Below are 20,893 nucleotides of genomic sequence, written 5' to 3'. Positions count from 1 at the left end.
ATATAGAAACCTGGAAAACTTTAAAGAACTTTTAAATGAATAAAAATGTTGAGCTCTGCTTAGTTGGGCTGTTTTGGTAACACCAGGTGACGGATGAGCTTTTTAAGGGTCTGTATAATCCCCAGTGTAAGATGTATATATGGATCTCTCCTCTGGAACATTACTGTAATAAGCTCCAGGACAGTAAAAATCACTGCTTCAATTCATTATTTCTGCAGTCTCCCTTTGGGCACTTTAATAAATTTTTCACTACCAGGTTTTAGATGTTTGGCATACAAGTAGCTCTAACTTTCCATCATAATATTCAAGCTTGTTATGGCCATTATGAGCTATTACTGTTATTGTTGTAAATGACTAAATAATACTTTGCATTACTTACTATTTCCTTTTTATATGATGTATTCAGCTCTAAAAACTTTGGCTTTTGAAGCAAATAAATTTATATGGTTGGCTTTTTACCAGCGCAGCTTAATTCATTCACCCTGTCTGCTTCTGTTATTATGAAGTTTTACTGTAACTTATATGACACTGAGCTGCTTTTCGCTCTGCATGGCATGCTGTTACGAAATATTCCCCTGAATCTTCAGAGGCAAAGTTTCTACTGTGTGTGTGCTGACTGGGATCTTTAATTAAGGAGACATCCAGTGGTTTCACAGGCTCTTGATCTAATGTTAGTTTATCAGACATTGCCCCTTTGGCTCTCATTTGGCACGGCATCATACAGAATCCCTTTTATCTTTAATACGGTGACTGTATATACATTTAAAACTGTCTTTTACAAGCTTGTGTTTAAAGTCAGACTATGTTTACAGCACAACCCATTAAAAGGGCTTGTCTAACAATTTCTGTGTGGGAGTGTAACCGTGGGAGTGATGTCATGCATCCAGATTTAAGATCCACAAGTACATATACAGTATTTGTTTGCTTCTAATGGCACATATGGTGCTGCACCTATGGTGATGTTGAATTTTCTGGATTCAAGGACAGATATTTATATATCTCAGAGCAGGCAGCACGCATGTTACCATAACATGAAACATTAGGAGCTACCATTCCTTTAGATTTTGACCATTTTGTCTGAACTTAGAATGCACAGAGCTAGCAGCCTTATTACCGCAGGAACCACAGTACCGCCCTGCATCGCTGTTCAGAGGTTGGTGGTTTTTCATTTGATAGCCCTCAGCTTGTGAGTGCCCCACCCTGGTCTTCTCTAATTAGACACCTGTTGTGCGAGAAGGGGACAAGACATGGAGGCAAGAGCCCAGCGCCAAATGTTGATGCCAGCCCGTGCCTACCAGTGTTCTGCCCAAACTGTGGTGAACCACAGGGTTAATTTTGAAGCATGTAATTCAAACATGTCTAGTTTGTTTAAGTTTATTTAGGGCACAACAGCGTTCCGTTAACACTGTCTGGACACACAAACTCTCGACGGAGACGCCAATTGAACACAAACCGAAAATGAAAGGGGAGGAGAGCGAGGGAGGCAAAAGAGGCAAGATCTTTAAAAGATGAGAATCCTTCGAATGCAAATATGTCATTTGTAAAATGTAAGTTTAAAAGAGATAATAATTAAGGTCTTATCAAGGCGGCATTTTAAAATAATGTGGATTCTTTCACTTGAGAGATAACAACACCTTTACACACTTCTTAGCAATGCCCTGTCCATTCATGAGAAGCTCTGTTTCTAGTGAATCAGACGTGACGGCCATCAAAGCGCCCTTTGACAGGAAGAGCAGTTACAGCAGAAGCCGTTTATGTTGTCATGTCTGCACCCAACCAGTATGTCTGTTTTTGAACTTTGCTCAAAGGGCTTTTTGTTGAGCTGTATAACCCAGCCCAAACCCCAGATTACTTTTTCTTCTCTGTGGGATTACTGAGAGCTGCCTGTCTGGACGTCGCTAGATGTTGTTTTTTGATGCTGCAGACCAGATCGCTAACATAATGGCTTCCTGATTTGTTTTCACTCACCTCGGGGAAACTTGCTGACCCGACTCATAAAGCACTTTTTCCACCCTCTCTGACTCGCTCGACCCTTGACCCGCTACAGGGGTAGGTTAGGGGCCCAAGGGTGCCACCACCACGTGGAGGGCAGGCGTGAGGTCAGAGATCCACAGGAAAAAGTCACTCAGAGGAAGAGGGAGCCAGACAGACGGATGGATGGATGGCGGAGACATAGCGACAACCCCTGTGCTTCTGTCTGACAGCTGCTGTTTAAACCAAAGAAAAATTGGTGGAGATACATTCTCTGGCTTCCAAAGGTTTTCTGCTAAACCATCCCGTGGGGGCTTCTGGACGGGGCGAGATGGTTCACATTACCAATATGCCGCTACTGTAGAAGTCGCTTTGTTTGCTTTCAGAGGCAGTTGTGTTCATTTCCTCGGCAACAGCCAACGCAGCCAGAAACACACACCAGCGGAGGAATTCAAACTGATGTGATACGAGATGATCTGCATTACTCATTAAGATGCTTGGCAAATGTGTGTTTGTGTGCGTCTGGAGGGGGGTTGGTGGTGCTGTGGTGTGTGAGGCAACAGGGCGCAGGAAAACCACATCCATATGGTGAAGCAGCTCCACAGACCCCCATTTTCCATAAGCTTCTACCCCCAACACCAACCCCAAATACCTCACCACCCAACTCTCTCACACACACACAGCTGATGTATCGGAAAATAAGCTAAAGTAGCACGAAGGCTGAGGTTCTCCAGACAGATTTTGCACCCCCCGCCATCCACCCCAGCCACCCTTTCCAGTCTCATTCACAGTAGCAAAGCCCCTGTCTGCATCAGGTCCATCGCGATATGAGGACTGATTGAGATCTCGATCTCTGCTTGATTATGTTTTCCTCTCTCTGGCTTTTCCACAGGGTGCCCCTGGTCCCCATGGAAACCCTGGCCGACCTGGTCCACCCGGGCTCAAGGTATCTGACGCACTCTTACACTAACTAATGATCACAAGTGAGCCTTTCTTTTTTTTTTTTGCCATGAGCCCAGCAGCCATATGGATATTTCCACATGAAACATTACGTGATTATGTACCTCTGCAACTCATTTAATAAGAAAGTTTATGATCTTTTTTTGCCTCCAGCACAAATGATAATCCTATGAGGATGTGTTAGATTTTCAGTTTTTCTATATCAGCTGGAATCCATAAAGTGCAACAAGGGTAATGGAGCTTTATGGCTGAAGAATCAGGGCCACCTAAGTTCACGGCAGCGCAGCCACACCTGGCAGTTTGAGACACCACAGCACTTAATACTGAGGAGCTGGATCACTTTAACATGTGTGCTGCAGAGGTGATTGTCAGGAGTTCCAGTTATATTTAAAGGTTTTCTCAGATTCTTGGAGATCTGCTTGATTTAAGCTCCAAATGTTTATGCATTTATGTGCTGTTTCTGTGTGAAATGAATTCAAGTTTATGTGCTACCACTGCAAATCTAGTGGAGGGATAACAAGTAAATGGACACCAGGGGAGTTGGAGTGATTTATCAGAGCTCCAGGGAAAGACATTATGGGTCAGAAAGTGAGAAGTTCAAATAAATCTGTCTAATTTTAACTTGTGAACAGGAGATGACCCTGCCCAGGACAAATTCTCTGCATCCCTCCTCTGATTGTCAGGACTTGACATATGCCTTAGCAAACACCCTTGACTCTGCCACTGTGTGCTCAGAGTACATAGCGAGGAGCGCTACCTGTATTTAAAGTGCATTATAAAAATGCCTTGCAAAAATGGCAACTGTGCAACTGCAAGTGGTCACACACCCATCACCAAAGCCCTGACCTCCCCAGGTCACCCAGAAGGACTGTGTTTATCCTTGTCTCCCTGATGTAATTTATATTAGTCCTGGTTGCATTCTTCACTTCTTCCCATCATTATGTAACTAATTCTCACCCTCATCTGTTATCTGCTTGGCTCTTAGTTTTATCTCTTGGAAAATACATGTATTTACTTTGTTGCTTGCATAAGAAGATTGATGCCAATCTCTAAACTGGCATAAAGGCTCAAAACAGGGACGGATTCTGTGCCATTGGACAGAGTCAGGCTAGCTGTTTCCCCCTGTTTCTAGGCTTTATGCTAAGCTAAGCTAACCGTTTGCCAGCTGTATATTCACATTAGTCTTACATACAGGAGAGTGGTATCTTCTCTATCTGTCAGCAAGAAAGCTAAATATTAACTGCTCCTTTAAAAGTAAGCTTTATAGGCTCTGTTGAGTGAATTTTGTATTAGATTTTGTTAGTATTCTGCTAAAAGGTTGAACTTTAAGACGCATAACCATATGAAAGTCCCTGGTTCAGGTTTGGATGAAAACGTTGTAGATATTGGCAGATATTTGAGACCCCGAGTGAATGAATGCTCAGGCTTCTTCTACCTGGCAGGTGTGTTGAGAGAGTGACTTCTGAAGTGTTTGAAGTATCGGGGTTCGCTCCAACCTCTGCTCTTTCATCGTTAATGAATGAAACAAAGTTGTAAATAGCAGGGGTCCATGGGGAGAGAAGGAGTCAGCACTTAGGGTAATTTCCGATCCATAGCTTTGATGTGCTGAGGCCCCATTATTGTTACCTGCTGACAATGAAGCTTGGTGTGTGTGTGTGTGTGTGTGTGTGTGTGTGTGTGTGTGTGTGTGTGTGTGTGTGTGTGTGTGTGTGTGTGTGTGTGTGTGTGACTCAAGGGGCACTGAGACCACATAACCCACTGTGGCTAAGAAGAGCATCTGTGCTGGTTTTTCTATGTGAATTTATGTGTTATTATCAAGTGCAGGTTTTATAGAGGCAAGCTTTTGTACCCTTAACCTTTTCCCCCGTCTAAATGAAAGGTGTTGGCGGGTGAAATTATTTTTTTAAAGGGATTATTGTTCGACACTTTAAAAGATTGAAATCACGGAAGTGCAGTTTGGTCATTTTCACCTATACAAAGTCCTCCTTTGTGCTTTTCTTCTTATCAGGGGAGAAAAGGAGACCCTGGCATCTCACCTGGGCCAGCACCTAAAGGAGAGAAGGTATTGTGTCCCTCCTTTCCCTCTTTCATGCTACATTAATTTATAACAGCTTTCTGTTTGGCACATTTATGATTGCTATTTGTGCAACCGCTCATTGTTGCATTACCACCTTTGACGTTCTCCCTTTGCTTTCTAGGGAGACTCAGGGATTATTGGCCCGGTTGGACTGTCTGGCCAAGAGGGTCGGAAGGTAAGACATGACATGAAATAGAGAGTTTGTAAGTAACCATAAGAGCTCCCATCTACCAGCTGTTGTTGTTGTGAGAGAGCAGAGGGCTCACATCTGCAAACTTTGGATAGTGAGTCCCTTGAAACATTTGGGAAAGCCCAAGAAAGAAAGTTTGCATGAGTCATTGTCACCATTTCATAACCCTTGTTTTTTTGTAATGTGTCTGTTGTGAGTGTGTGTGCGTGCGTGTGTGTGTGTAAACCCACTCATCTTTCTCTCTTTGTGCTGCGCTCACCATTTCTTCCATCTGTGTTCTCTGGATCCAGCACAGAGGGGTCTTAATGTTGGCAGGAAGGATGTCATGAGGGCTGAAGGGGGAGGTTTTTGTCACCAGAGAAATGAGGATGGGGATCATGCACTCAAACTCAAAATCACCAGCGTCTGAGATGTGACTTAAGTCCCGACTGAGTGATTCAGGAGCGTAGCAGAGAAAAAGTGGGACAGAGCCTCTGGTCAACAGGAGTGGAACAAGCACAAACCACAAGCAAGTTCAGAGAGCTGTGTGTGTGTTTATGTTCACAGTTATGCAAATGCGTTCCAGCGTGCTTGCGTCACTTAGATACAATACAGCAGTGATTTGCAACCAGGGGTATCTGTACCCCAGGACACGGTAGATTGAGGCGTAGCTAGAAATAAACACTACGACGCTTGTCTGCATGTTTGCTAACTGGTTCATTAGCAGTCTAGCAGAGGGGTCAGCTACAGTAATGCTTTAATGGTTGAAATGGTAAGATAAAGTAATGGATAAGAGTTTAAATAGTTAGGTAAAGCTAAAAGTCACAGATTGATGGTTGAAATGTTCACCTTGCCTTATATAAAAGAGTTAGATAACACCCAGTTGAAACGAACATATTTGGAACAGACAGATGGTGTTGATGAAGGGGTATTTGAGTTCATCTGACAGGGCTTTGGGGGTACGTCAGCCAAAAAGGTTGGGAAGTGCTGCAGTGTAGGACGCAATCACCACAACTGTCTCAGTGCTCGGTGAGTCTTCACTGAAAATAATCTGTTTCACCTTTTCTTAAACAATCAGACGGAAACCTGTGTTTCATTGTGGCAGTGGAAGATCTCGTAAACTGCTTTCAGGCACATTTTTTATCAAACAGAATTTCAAACAAAGTGCCAGAAATAGTTGAGTAATTGGATGTAGAAGGAGGGCTGTATGCATTTCAGCAGAGGTGTAAAGAGCCTCTGCACGTATTCACTGTCTTCCAGAGCCACAGCGCTCTGCAATAGAGTGTGGAGCTCTAGTTGGATAGCTGCCTCAAGCTTAACATATGGCTTTTGTTAGGAGTCTGTTTTTTTCTGCGTGTATCTCTGTGTCCAAGTTGTACGTCTCTGCCTCTCTCTTTCACAAACTCTCAGTCAGAATGGAAAATGTAAAGCTGGTGGAAAACATTCACGGAGCTCTTTCAAACTAAATGACTTTGGCATATCATTAAATTAGACACTGATATTTGAATTAGGGCTGCAGGTGAGAGTGCGCACAGCTGATTGATCTCTTATGAGGCTGACGCTGAGATTAGCCACAAATTACTGTTTAGCACACAGGTAAGATCACCTGGCAGGGATGGAAACTGACAGGACATACCTTCACTCGATACCTGTGTACACTCAGATAAGCTGTGCAGATGCTCAGTAAATGAGGCCCGAGGGTCCTTTCTAGCTGCTTAGAAGAGCATCAGAATGACATCACATCCTCACGTCTGGGAAGTTGTTGCCAGGGCAACTTCTCCAACACACACCGACATCGTGACAGCATGCCTCAGGTATTGGTCAATGAACCACAGACACGATGACTGTAGAGGAAACTCGTTAAATTAACTGCAAGGAGTCAGCTTCTTTTCCGTACACAAACACAGAGCGGCTAATTAACCCCTTTTCGTCCGACATTAAACAATGTACAACAGCTCCTTGCAGGTCTCAGCTGCAATGCCTACACATTACAGTGAATGACGGGTGCGTGAGTCAGTGTCCGAACTGTTCTGGGGTAGCGCAGACGGTCTAGAAACAGGCTCTTTGTTGTGTTGCGTTCCCTTTCGGTCAGCTCAGGTGGAAAGTCCCGGGCGTGTCCTGCCCTGATGCAGGTCTCTCCGCTCAGGCCTGCTGCAGGTCAATACAACAGTGAAAAGCAATGATGACTTTGGTTTAATTGCATCACAGCAGTGGGCCACCCTGAAACACCCATGTGCTGTTTCTTCCTCTTCATACCTCGAGCTGTTTGACTCGCTCTGTCTCGCTTGCTTGGCTCGTCACGCTGAAGCTGTGGTTTAGGAAAACGGGACAACGGCAGCTTTTCCTCTGTTCTCTTCTGTATTTTTCCCTTCTGCCTTCTCTGTCTCTCTCACACACACCCGAATACACACACATTCAGGCTCTTTATCGGCCTTAGCTTGACGCTTCAACCGGGAATTTTGGAATTTGGCTGCTGGTTTTCCATGGAAAAACGTTAATGGACAAAGCAGGGGTGCTTTGAACGTGTGATGGGAGAGTGCGATTTTACACCGTCAGACAAGCCAAGCATGTTCCGCTCTGTACAACATTTGTTCTACCAAGCAGACTGTGAATGGCTTTTCAGTATGGCAGGCAGGGTCAGGGAGAGGGGACACACACAGGGCCAAACCTCAACTACAAGGCCACATTAGAAGCCACACGTCTTACCTTACTGCCTCTCTTCTATGTCTATTCCCACTGCAAGTTGATCTGCCTCCTCTCTTTGTCAGCCTTATCTACATCTGTCTTTCACACTACGGGTGCTTTTTCTCCCTTAAAGCCAAGTTATGCAGCATGGTAGCATGGAAACGTCCAACTACTCATGTGTAGCTAATCTTATTATGTCGGTATGCTTTGGTAGATGTTTTCCTGCATGGTTTTTTTTTTTTATATTTTTATAATAATCTGACTTATTCTCTTTCTTGCTAAGAGTTTTGATGAGAGGATTAATGAAGTACAGTGCTAGAGATTCAGTTAGTGTAGCTTAGCATAAAGAAGTTACTGGATTTTCACACCTACAGTTGATTTGCTCTGGTCCGAATCTTTGATGAGTTGCTGAATTTGGTGTCATGGAGAGAAAAATCCAAGCAATCCAAAATTCATCACTACAAACCGTGTCAGGATGTTCGCTTCACTCATTGCTCAGATGTGTCTGGGGCAGGTTAGGTGTGAAAGCATCTTAGATGTGCTGGTGGGCATATTTTCTTACTCTGGGGAGAGCCATGCTAGCTGTTTCCCTTTGCTTCTAGTCTTTATGCTAAGCTAAGATAATTGCCTCCTGCGTGCACTCCATGCTTAACAAATAGACTTGAGAATGGTATCGATAATCTCATCTAAACTTTATAAATATTTTCTGTTTGTATTGGACAACCTTTGTTCAATGTTGACATACATACAGACACAAATGTGTTGTGTGCTATAGCTTTGCTCCTGACATTCAACGTATGTTCCTGGCTTCCTTTGAAACATCATAACATCATGTTTGTTGTTCTTGCTGTAGTTCCCTAGCAGCAACTGCAGCTGCACAGTATGATACAATATCATGTTATCAGCATAGAGTAAAACGTAACGCTAGTAAATTAGTCACCGTGAACATATCCATCATAGCCATGTCTATCATCATATTCATCAGTGCATAAGAGGGACAACATTGTCCCAAAAGATCAAGTAGCGCATCTGTACGTATGCTCCACAACATTCAACTAATTTCTGGGAATTCTATGACTTCTATTCTGGGACACTATGACTTGCTTAAGACACATTTTGTTGAGTCCTTATTCATAAGAGGTGCTTGCATGTTCATGTGCTTTCCACATCCAAACCAAAGTTCATTATAACGAAGAAAGATATATTGTAATTTCCCTTCAGGGGCTGCACAGTGTATTAAACATACTCATTTCCTTCATTATGCAAAACGGTTTATTGTATGACATTAATCTGTCTGAAGGTCCCCAAGACCTGTTCCAAACCAAACTCTCTCTGTTTAGCTCCTGCCCACTGATCAAACTAACAAATCCACATGCTCACCATCATTGTAATTATGGTAGAATTCAAATCAACCATCATTTTCTTTGCATGTCTCACAAGAAGAACAACAAATCATTGTTCTGTCTTCCACCATGCTTGTAGTTTCACAGGGATACTGCATGCAAGCTGCTGAAATTGCGGTTCAGACAGAGATGAGATGAGGGATGTTTTTCTGCCGGGTAGATTTCAAACAAATTGTCCGCTTAGGTTCATGCAGTTGTTTGTTACATCTGTCCCCGCCAGACATCCGTGAGATGGGTTTACGTTCTGCTGTACATGCAGCACATGCACGGAGCCAGACGATTGCTCAAAGCAATCGTCTGGCTCCATGCTGTAAGGGGAATTTGGAGAGAGAGAGGTGGAAAGATGAAAGCAGAGATAAATGAGGTGAGTGGTACATTTCTGCTACCAGGGCACCGTCCAGAGGAGGCAGACCGTAGAAGACACATATTCATCATTTGTGGTGTACAACTGTTAACAGACATGAAGCCTGTGCTCATTTGAACACCCACAAAGTTGAGTCTGCAGAGGGTGAGTTGGTAACCAGTCAGAGGAATGACATGTCATCCGCAGACACAATGTGTCTTTTATTTTATTTCTGCCAAAATGCGCTTAAAGCACTTCTCAGCTTAGTGGGGTTGGATGGGGGGGGGAGTACTTACAGGGTGCTACTGGGGAGCTGCTGTAAATGAAAAGCATTCTGGTGGGTTTATCTGATTGAACACACATGCTCATTAAGCGAGTGGCATTGTAAACACAGGCAGGCCAGTGGGAATGGTCGCTCTCATTAGCAAGCTCATAATGAGTGAGATAAGGATCTGAGATGGTCTAGCTGGGGTTGGGAGGCTATGGGTAATACCCAGGACCCCCAGCATGTGTGTGTGTGTGTGTGTGTGTGTGTGTGTGTGTGTGTGTGTGTGTGTGTGTGTGTGTGTGTCTGTGGCTCATGGACCTCACAGCATAGCTTGGGAACATAAGCCGCTACACATGTTTGTACTATAAGTAAGCCATGTAATAAGATGACGGTGTACATATATCTGTGTGTGTGAATGTATGTGTGTTTCTTGGCCTGTCTTTGCTTTCACGCACATACGGTGTGCACATACGTGGATAAAAATACCGATTCAGACATGAGTAGGCGAGTCAGACAAACACAAATTCATCAACACAGTTATAATACTTAATATACAAGTGGAAATTTTCAGAAGGTCACACGCAGGCGCCATGTGTCTGCAAGAGCGTCCATCCCTGTCCTCTTCACAAGACTGCTTACCAATAGAGCTTTCACAAAAATATGGAAAAGGCACACACATTTCTGCTTGTGTTGCTGTGTCACGGCAGCGGTCTGTCAGCACCTGGTGACATCTCTGTTTATTTGATATTTGAAGTTTGTTGTTGCTCATGTCTTTTCATCCCAGCTCCAAGCATCTCCTCCTAGTGGTCCTTTGGTGATGTGCAACAGAGAAGGTCTCAAAAACAAAAGCTTGGATGTGTTCTAAACAGAGACAGAATAGGATAATGCTTATGGATGAGTTCTATGACATAACTATGACTATAATATAGCAAAACACATGTATTGTTTACTCAGTTGCGAGGTATAATGCTGATGCTGACAGTGGAAAGTGCTGGTATGAAGGTGTAAGCCAGTGAGAGTGATCATGTTACATAATGAGAAGCGGGATGCTGCGTTCTCTTCCCCTGCTGTATTCAGATGACAGGACGAAAGGATGGTTTACAGGAACCCAGGGTGTCTTGGCTTAGTCCTCTGGATCTGTGGTTTAGGAAAACGGGACATCAGGAGTCTTTCTTTGCCCCTCTGTTTTTATTTTGTTTTTTTTCCTCCCTCTTTCCTTTCCTTTCTCTACTGCTCTGTCACTCTATCAAACTGTGGTCTGGAAAGGCATGTCTTCCCATCTTTGATTTAGTTTTTTCCCACTCTTTGTTGGGGGTCTGTGTTACTTGAGTCAGCAGAACTGTAGAAAAGCACTGTGTCAGGCTGTCTTCAGTGTTGCAGTCTGCTCTGCAGGCAGTGGGAAGGGCCTGCTGTCTGACTCAAACAGGAAGGCATTTATATCCTCAACATGCCATTATCCTGGCACAGCCTCCCCCAGCACCAGTTCTCCATGAACACAGCCAGTGGAAAGTCTGATCCCCTGACAGGAGGGCAGATGGATTCCTTGCATATGGCACTGAACTTGTCTGTCTGGCCTGTTATCGTTAGCATGCATATTTTACTTTGCACAAAACGCCACCTGTCATTCCTACGCCGAGCGAGACACTCTCCTGCGCTTGTCGTGTTTTTCCTTGTCTGCGAACATTTTCAGAATGTGTGTGTTTTCTTTTTCCTTTGATTATTTTATGCTTCAAGTCATTTCTCATGTCTCGTGTTTGTCTCTTTAGGGACAGAAAGGTTTCCCCGGTCCACCTGGACTCCCCGGAGAGCCCGTGAGTATCTTTCTCCAATTCATCGATATCATCTTCCCAGGCTTCTGCTGTTCGTCACCCTGTTAATCCCACACTTGAAAAAAGTCCAACATTCCTGTATGTTGCATCTCATGCCAAAATGACATAATATTGTTCTATATTATTCAGTACATTTTAAAATTCCTCTCAGCTCCTGATGCACAACCCACAACCTGCACATATCCGTTCATGAGTGTCAGTTTTTGCTCTGATGGTGTCCACTGTCGAGGTTTTATTGATGACTAATCCCTCATATTCTTCCGTCTCACCTCATTTTTTAAAATCTCAGTCATCATCCACACAGTCTGTCCCTGTGTGTGTGTGTGTGTTTGTGTGCACGCACCAAGCATGCCTGCAGGGTTGCCAGATTAGATTAGCCTGTTATGAAGCACTGGTGAGGACAGACATCTGGCCAAAGTGCTGTGCTGCAGCAATGCTCTCCAGGATATCAGAAAGCGATGCCAAAGAGAGAGAAAATAGAGAGAAGAGAAACAAGCCAAGTAGGCCAACAGTGACACGCTCACGGCTGTTACACTGCAGCTTGGGAGAAAGTCTTCCTTTGTCTGACTCTCTGCCTCTGTACCATTCCCTGTCGCTTGTTGTTCAGTGTTCCCTCCTGCAGCATTTCACCGTGATGCTATCTTAATCTCAGACGTGTATTTCATTTCTCTGACTTCCTCCTCAATCTTTCTTTAACCTGGGGAAAATGAACTCTTTTACTTGCTACTACAAGTGGGAGGAGTCTGCCTGTTTAGCCGAACAGCACTATTTTAAGTATTGGAGCATCCAGCCTCGCTATTTTCAGTCGGCCCGGGTCATACTACTTACTGCTGGTATTAAGGAAAGGCCTTAGTCATGGAAAGCAGAGTGGAACATTCTCCTCATTGTCATACAGTTTTAGGTAAGTCCCCATTCTGGGGGTGACGTCACCAGCACAGGGAGTTCCCACACTACTCATCATGGAGGAGTACTTCTTCTCTCTTACCGTCATGTCCTTCCACTCTGTCCATCCTCGAACGCCCCCCTCTTTCCCACAGAGCTGCTGTTGCTGATGTTGATCATCAGCAGCTTTGAGTCTGAATCACCATATCACCAGTGACAGGGTAATAAGCACAACTGTTTGGCACTGTGGATGCTGCGGCTATTGAGAACAAAGGCCAGCTGGTGCTCATGAAAGTGTTGATGACTGTTTGTTACTGTAATGCACCGTGAGGCCGCGCTCAGAGCCCCTCCTCGCTGCTGGCCAGTTAAAGATCCAAACCTCACTCAGCCAAATTCTTGTCTGCGTTTAACTGGCTGCATTATGCACTATATTTATCCAAGAGACGGAATGGCAAGCAGTACACACGGCTGCACGTCCGGAGTGTGTCAAAGGAAGTTATACATGAACACTTGGACACAACCTGCTTCTGTGTATGTGTGTTATGCTTACGCACGCTCTCACACACACACACAACAACAAACTTCTTATTAGCACCTATGGTCTTTACACAGACCACATCTGAAAAGAACTTTTAACATTAACTATGACTCCTGGCATCCGACATACTTGGTAGGAATTAGTGATATGCAGTGATGGAATGTAACTAAGAAAATGAACGCAAGCACCATACTTTAGTATTAATTTGAGATACAGTATTTTCATTTTTTGCCACTTTAAACTTACTCAACCAGAATTTGACTAAAATATTTTACTCTTTGCTCAACTAATTTCAGCTACAGTTAACAGTTATTTTACAAATTAAAGTTTTATATCCAAAAACCTATCATCTTCCTATAGAGTATGCTTCATTGTTACAAATTAAAGTACCCAACAGTATAAAAAGTACTTAAAAGTAATTCCACCTTGACAAAATTGATGAAAACAAAACACTATAGCATTCCCAAAGGCATTGAGTACTTTTAGTTTTGATACTTTTGAGTTCATTTTTCTGATAGTATTGACATACTTTTACTGAAGTAACATCTCCAATGAAGACCTTTTACTTATTTTTGCATTTTTACAGTGTGGCATTGCTATCTTTCTATCGGTCTGCTACTGTGTGTTTGTATTACTGTAATTTTGACTACTCTCTCTCTCTCTCTCTCTCTCTCTCTCTCTCTCTCTCCTCCCTGCAGGGAGTGCAAGGTCCAATCGGAAGCCCAGGTGCCAAAGGTTATCCTGGCAGGCAGGTGCAGTAAATCCTCTGCTGTGACTGGTACAGTTGTAGTCAGAGCCATAGTAAAGGCATGGGGCCAGGTGGAATTAGGTTATGTTGAACAGCTGACTTGGAGGAAAATATTTGGGTAAATACTGTATACAGGAGTTGGAATATTTTAAAAGTGGTCCAACATCACAAGCTACAGCCTCAGAAACTGATGCCTCAGATGAATTGTTACATTTACTGCACAACAACTTGTACAGGAGTACCTGTTGTTAACTGTTGCCCATCACCTCCACAGCATGTGGACTAATAATTTCGGCAATCTGGTGGCATTTTAAAAGTGTTTGCAAGCCATGTGGATGTATTGCATTACCTTATTTTAATGACTGTCAGTTGAAGTCTTTGGCCTGCCACGCATCATAATGACAAACACATTCACGGTGTATTTGGGTTACTGCAAGTGTTTACAAGTAAAAGTGTTGAGCGGCTGAAATAAAGGTCCTCTCTTTGTTTTTCAGGGTTTACCGGGGCCTATAGGACCATTAGGGCCTAAAGGCGTTCGGGTAAGTGATCTCATCTTCCTCCGTTCAACTGTGCTGCTCAAGTTTGTGTTTATCAGTCTAAAGTACTAACATTGGTGCTTTGACAGGACCAGTGAGTATGTTTACAAGGCGGTCTGACAGCTTTCTGACACTTTTTATTATGCAATGTTGATAGAAGGAGGCTGCAAATCTAAGTTGAAGTGTGCGGAAAGTTGTTTAATGAAAGGCTGCAAACTACTGGTATTTTGTGCTGTAAACTTGCATGGTATGCAGAAGCAACAACATCCAGGTGCATGCGTGCACCTGGGTGCTCCAGCATCCACCTCTGCACACATTAACACATTCATACACACTCATTCAACCAGAGTGTGCCACTATTAATAGTGTTCTAAACTTAGGAGCCTTTACTTGTAATGTAAACATTGTAATACTGTATACAGACACGTACTGAAAGACTGGCTGTTGATAAGCCTCCGTATACAAACACACACCCTTTAAGTACACAAACAAAGAAACACACACTCACAGACACAAACAGTGATTTTTATGTTGCGTTCCAATAAAGGTTCTTTATCAGCTCCCTTTGGCTGCTCCAAAGCCTCCCCTGCCCCCACTGGCTGGAATTTCCTGTTTAAGCTCCGTATGAGGCCCTGCTGTCTTAAGGAGGCATTCTAGTCCTCTCTCTCTCTCACTGAGCCACCTTTCCAAATATTCTGCACTCTCTTTTGAAGCGTACTCCATATTGTGCATGCTCAACTCAGACTCGCCTGAAACTAGCATTAACCATTCCTCCAGTGTTCAAACTGTTGTGGTGTTTGTGCTTGTTTTCCTCTGTGTGTGTCTCACCCTGTACCGACAGCTCAGTCTGATGTCCTGGCTATCTACAGAGATCCCTGGCGTGAGGGTATGTGCCCTTGGACTACATCGTGGAAGCCAGCACCATGCAGTCCATGGGCATATACACTTGCCTCATGGCTTGGTTCTTCATGGAATCCCACCCTATCCATGCTGGACCGTCGGCCCCTGAAACTCTGCCCTAGAACCAATCGGAGTTGCTCTTCCTCCTGCTGCTTTTACGGCGTCCAGATACTCACGTCCCGTATTCCTCCTCTCTCCTCTTTCTTCCTTTCGTCCTCTCTCCTCCCCTCTCCTGTCCTGCAGGGTTTCATCGGAATCCCGGGCCTTTTTGGCCTTCCTGGGCCTGACGGCGAAAGAGTGAGTTCTTGTCAAATGAGTATTTTCTCTCAAGCACAGCCAGTAATTGCAAAAATGCACAATGACCAACTGAACCCAGCTAATCAGCCGATGGGATGACAACAGTGCATCTCCTGCCATTTCATTCAGCTGCCTTGTTGTTGTTATAATGCGGCAAACAGTCCCCAGCTGTCCGACATGCTGCTCTACAAGGCTGCGTGGGAGTTTTGATGACTCATATGATAAAAGCCCCATCTCTGAGTGTCTGAACTGCCTGAACTCATCAATCCCTCCTCCGTCTGTACAGCCTCTAAAACGTGAAGCAATTAGCCCACTTATGACATGCTCCAGAGAGTTGCGTCAGGGCATGTTGCAGGCTGTAATCAGGTTCTATCCAGGCAGCAAGCCAGCGAGATGGCTCACACCTAAGCTGAACACAATAAACGAGGTCTGCCTGTGTTCTCCCAGCAGAATCTGTTTTTATTTAACATCTGTACATATGAGATGGAGACCTACATCCCTCACAATAGGCTGGGGAAATGTTGGATAGGCTGCCGTCAGCTGTTCCTCACATCTGTTGAAGCCGGATTTGAGAGAAGCTGACTTTTAATTGTGTGTTTTGAGCTTTAATGGGTTATACCTTTTACATAATGTCTGTCTCTCTCTTTCTTCTTTCTTTTTCTGACTTCCTTGAACCCTTTCCTTTCCCGTTTCTGCTTGGGTTTCTATTCCACCTCTACTCTCTCGTGTTGATTTTCAGGGCATTCCTGGCGAACCAGGGAAGAGGGGCAAGATGGGTAGGCCGGTAAAGTTTTGTCTCAACATACTTTACAGATAATCTTTCCGAAGTGTGATGAATTTTGCTGGGAGTGTTTGGCTATGAATGTACAGTATTGCCTGTTATTAATGGCTTTTGAATGATAGGAGTTTGGGAGATGTTGACAGATATCAACAACAAATCAAATCAATATTTAACTTAATTATTTTGGTTCAATTTCGTAATGCTGCATGCAGACAATCCCACTCTAATGAGGCAATGATATAAACCTGCATTACAATGAATGATTTCAATTCATTTTTCTATTTGGGTCGTGTTGAAAGTGTTTGGTGCAAAGACTTCAACACCTACACATGTGAAAATTTATAAGGTCTGCATTTACGTCATTGTTTGAGTCAGCTCAGTGTTTCCATGGCTGTTGGAAGGGTTAACTGCAGCCTGAATGCTGTAGAGTCCCACCAGCCACACGTTGGGGTCTTGGACGCAACAAGAAAAAGGCTTTTGTTACAATAAAGGGCTTTTGGTCCCCCCCACCCCCACCCCAGCATGGAGCCAAGCCATTTGGAGGAAGCCGTTGGTTCTGTTGTGTGTGTCAGATAGTATTCAAAGTCAGCTTGACAGAGTGTTTTAGAAAGAGTGTGTAACCCTAAAACACACTGCTGAGATCATTCTGCAGCTGTTGCTTATTGGCTTTTCAGTAAATAAGGCATTTATAGACCAAAACGTCTGAACACACGCAAGCCAGTGTCCACTTAGTGTGAGGTTTTGTAGAATTTCAACTTATTCTGTAATTAGAGAAATGTTTAGGAAGTAGCTGTGGATGCATGCTCGCCTCAGATGCTCCAGGCTTTTTTTTTGACACACGTGTGTGTTCTCTCTGCTTGAATAGAGCTGCATCATAAGAGTCATGAGCTGATTCAGTCTTTGAGACACTTTTCTGCAACCAAGGCCTACTTACGGCCATTTCACAGTTTTGGCGCAGATCAGGCAAAGCTAAAAGTATTCATATGGAAGTGCTGCCAATCACAGCTTGGTCTGCTCAAAGCACATTCTGGATGAATTTATGACAGCAGCAGCACTGCTCGAGGCAGCAAAGAAAATAATGGCAGTGCATCGAGGCCTATGACATTGTTTATGCATATTCATAACCAAACAGCTTCATCCTGAGGAGAGGACCAGAGTCCTGTATTTTGATCATTTCAGATTCTGTAGGAGTTCATTTTAGCTGCTGCAGGCCCTTACAACTGACCTGTAAATGAAACTGGGGTTGTCGCATGGAAAATGGAAAGCTAGGACACTTACAAGATGATCCCAGGGAGATCATACCGGAGAAGAAAGAACAGAAGAAGCACCTGAGCCAGACGTTTTAATGGCCTTAACCACAGCGCTTACGCTCTGTCAAGGAAACACACATACGGACACACACTACCAAAGACCAATGAGGGAATAGATATATCTAAAACAGTGGAGCACATTAAAAGGTTTTCCGAAGTGCATCGCCAACAGCTCTGCATTTAACTGCAAAGCTTTTTTTTGCATTTAACCATTTAGGGTTTGGCTTTTTGAGATTGCCTTCAGTCGCAGTTCATTCACATCCTCCCAGTATCTGCCAGTGAGTTCAGCTACTGTGTCTTACTATTTAATCTTGAAGCTGAAGAACAGGGGTCTCTGGCGTCTTGTAAAAGCAGAGATACACCAAAGGCCCATGACACTCTCCTCAAAAGCTTTTCTTAAGTGCTGTTCTTGGCAAAGCTGCATTTCCCACATTTGTCCTTGGTCTGTATGGCAGCGGTGACAGCTTGTATGATTCATCCTTTGGGTCACTGTCATGCTTCATAGATTCCTTTTGCACTTGTGCTTCCCCCTGTGTGCATGATTTCTTAGTACCATAAAGCAGTTCCATGCAGTCCTCCAACAGCCTGGTAGGAACAGAAAAGAGCTTTTCATACAATTACAGCATTTAGTGCAGTTATGATCGCGTCATTGACCTGAAGAGATGTGCCAGTAGACCGAAGGGTAGCTCAACATTTACATACCATCAGTCTCAAGTTTGATTATTGTTTGAATTTGCAGTCTAAATGTCAAAATGATCCCAGGCGGGTCTATTTCTGGGGCGAGTCAGAAGTCGAAATAAATATACATGTCGTGTATCTGAAACATCTCTACTGTTATAAAAATAACTGACTTTTTCTGGAGGTATCTACAGTAATTAGGATTTTGAAAACAATGCATGGAGGCCACGATAGCAGAACGTGTCCATTATGAGTGTTTTTGAATGGTCAGGGTTTAAGACACATTGGCAGTGGCTTTCTGCAGATACGGTTTCCTCTTTGCAGCACCACCGACTGTTAGCATAGCTCAGATTAGCATCACATTTACTGCTAAATGGGCAGAGTAATTACTTGGCAGCTGTTCTCCCTTGTTGCATTTATGAAGACTACTCAGCCTAAGCAGAACAGTTGGCTGCTGACACCCTACAGCTGATACATTTCATGCGTGTAATGGGGCGATTATGCTCTTATTTTGTACATATTTCAGTAATAAGTGCTGTGCAGTTACAGTAGCAGCACTCTTGCATGTGTAACAGTCAGTGTTATTTGTGAAAACATGGTCTGCAAATTTGGTTAAAGACATAATAATTTACACACCCTCCTCCAATGAAAAGCTTTTTTTTTTAATCCTATTTTACAATGAGTTTCTTTAATTCTGTAATTCAGGAATGCATTTTTTTTAATGATTGTAGCAATTTTTGCACAATCAATGCAATTAGCATTGCATTAACTATGTTTACTGTACAGTAAAACAGCTTTAACCAGACTATCTTTATCTTATCTTAGGTCAAATTGCTACCTGTTATTGCTGTTGTTTCGTTTTTAGATGCAGTGGGCAGCTATTTTAATGAAAAAGTTCTCAAAAAACCAACAGTGTGCTAGCTTATGAGTACCAAACAGCAGACAAAGTTAGGATCTAGCTGGTGAACATAATGGAGCTAAAAAGAGCTACAAATGAATGCTAATGTTGCTCCATATCTGCAACATTTGTGAATTTGTTTCTGCTGTTCTAAATTGGCCAAAAAAGCAGACAGGACTGTTTAAATGTACTGGATGTCTGATTTTGATTGTCGTTGTTTGAGAAGAAGCAGAACATAAAAGCTGCTCTCTCTGTCCTCAGGGGTTTCCAGGGGACTTTGGGGAGAGAGGACCACCTGGACCAGATGGAGAGCCAGTATGTCACACGCTCACAGTCACACACCTGAATACAGAACCGATCCACATCCTCAGGCACACAAACACACAGCCCTCCCACATACACCCACACAAACTGAGAGCAGTGGTTTCACTCACACCCCCACCCCCTGGTGTTTTAGTACTGACATTTTGGCAGTGCTGGTGGGTAAATCGTCTGGCAGTCCAGCAGTTTGCCTGTTTTTCTGTTTTATTTGAAGTTAGCTTTTTTTTTTTTTCTTTTTTTTTTTTTTTTGCTCCAGACAAGGCTTTACTGACATATTTAATTTCATCCCATGCCTTCCTGTGTTGCAGATAATTTTCCTTGGCACTTGTGTTAAAAAACCTGCAACTCTAAAGGGGGGAGCAGTACGCCGGCCTGTCTTTCAAATGCAACTTTTTCCATCCACCAATGTAAACCAGCCACCGACTCACACATAGTATTCTTTGGAGCCGATATCCAAGAATAGTAAATGATGTAACAGAATGTCGTTCTGAGTAATTGTTCCCAATTAACTAACGACTGGTCAGCAAAGCCTGTTTGCATGTTTGTGTCCATATGGAAAGCATCAAATGATTTAATCTTAGCATTTTCACTATTTCTGGATGTTTCCAGTCATTCTGACGAATATCACACTTCATCAATCAGAATGGAAAGCTCTGAAATAAAACATAAACACATCAGCAGGTTGCTCTTTAACAAACTCTGGAATACATAATTAACATACAGCACATTCATATTAGAAGGAACACTTTGCTCACACATCCCTGACTTTTCCAGTGGTTCAGTCTTGTAGATCAGACAACTAAACTGCTAATAAATCCTCTCTTAGCCCTGCTACTTATCTTTTCCTGAATTATGCATCAGATGTTAATATATTTTTATAGAATTTGTACATTAGCTTTTTGAAATTCAAGGTAGCATATTTTACATATTTCCACTGTCACCTTTTTATGTCCCTTCATTTTTTTTATTAGGAAATGAAAAAGTAAGAAAAAGCAGAAAATCCCTGTTTTATCTAAAATGCTAATCAGACTAGCCTTTGCTAGCTACTGAACTTAGCTCAGTGGTGTTTTCAGCTAACATTAACATGCTAACACGCGCTTAATGGCAATGCTAACAGGCGTGTGTAATATTCGCTTAGATTGCCGTGCTAGCATGCCAATATTTGTTAATTAGCACCAAACACAAAATACAGCTAAGGATGATGGGAAAGTCATTAATTTTGCAGGCATTTGGTTAATTAATGGTTGAAACCATGGATGTCTGTAGCAATTCATCTGGTAGATGTTGAGATATTTCACA

The 20,893-nt window shown here is 43.2% G+C and overlaps 1 protein-coding gene across 1 annotated transcript in view; it reads left to right on the top strand.

Moving 5' to 3' along the window:
- The window catches only part of col27a1a (collagen, type XXVII, alpha 1a), a 67,326-nt gene that overhangs the window by 19,566 nt on the left and 26,867 nt on the right, over nucleotides 1-20,893 (top strand). The window contains exons 5-13 of the mRNA XM_070989365.1: nucleotides 2,864-2,917; nucleotides 4,940-4,993; nucleotides 5,130-5,183; nucleotides 11,643-11,687; nucleotides 13,824-13,877; nucleotides 14,368-14,412; nucleotides 15,553-15,606; nucleotides 16,346-16,390; nucleotides 19,535-19,588. Coding sequence (XP_070845466.1) covers nucleotides 2,864-2,917; nucleotides 4,940-4,993; nucleotides 5,130-5,183; nucleotides 11,643-11,687; nucleotides 13,824-13,877; nucleotides 14,368-14,412; nucleotides 15,553-15,606; nucleotides 16,346-16,390; nucleotides 19,535-19,588 — 459 coding nt within the window. The remainder of the gene's footprint in view (nucleotides 1-2,863; nucleotides 2,918-4,939; nucleotides 4,994-5,129; nucleotides 5,184-11,642; nucleotides 11,688-13,823; nucleotides 13,878-14,367; nucleotides 14,413-15,552; nucleotides 15,607-16,345; nucleotides 16,391-19,534; nucleotides 19,589-20,893) is intronic.

The sequence above is a fragment of the Chaetodon trifascialis genome, chromosome 20, assembly GCF_039877785.1.
Source record: "Chaetodon trifascialis isolate fChaTrf1 chromosome 20, fChaTrf1.hap1, whole genome shotgun sequence".
NCBI classification, from domain to species: Eukaryota; Metazoa; Chordata; class Actinopteri; order Chaetodontiformes; family Chaetodontidae; genus Chaetodon; species Chaetodon trifascialis.
Note: the sequence above shows the minus strand (reverse complement) of the source record. Positions and strands in the feature narration are given on the sequence as shown.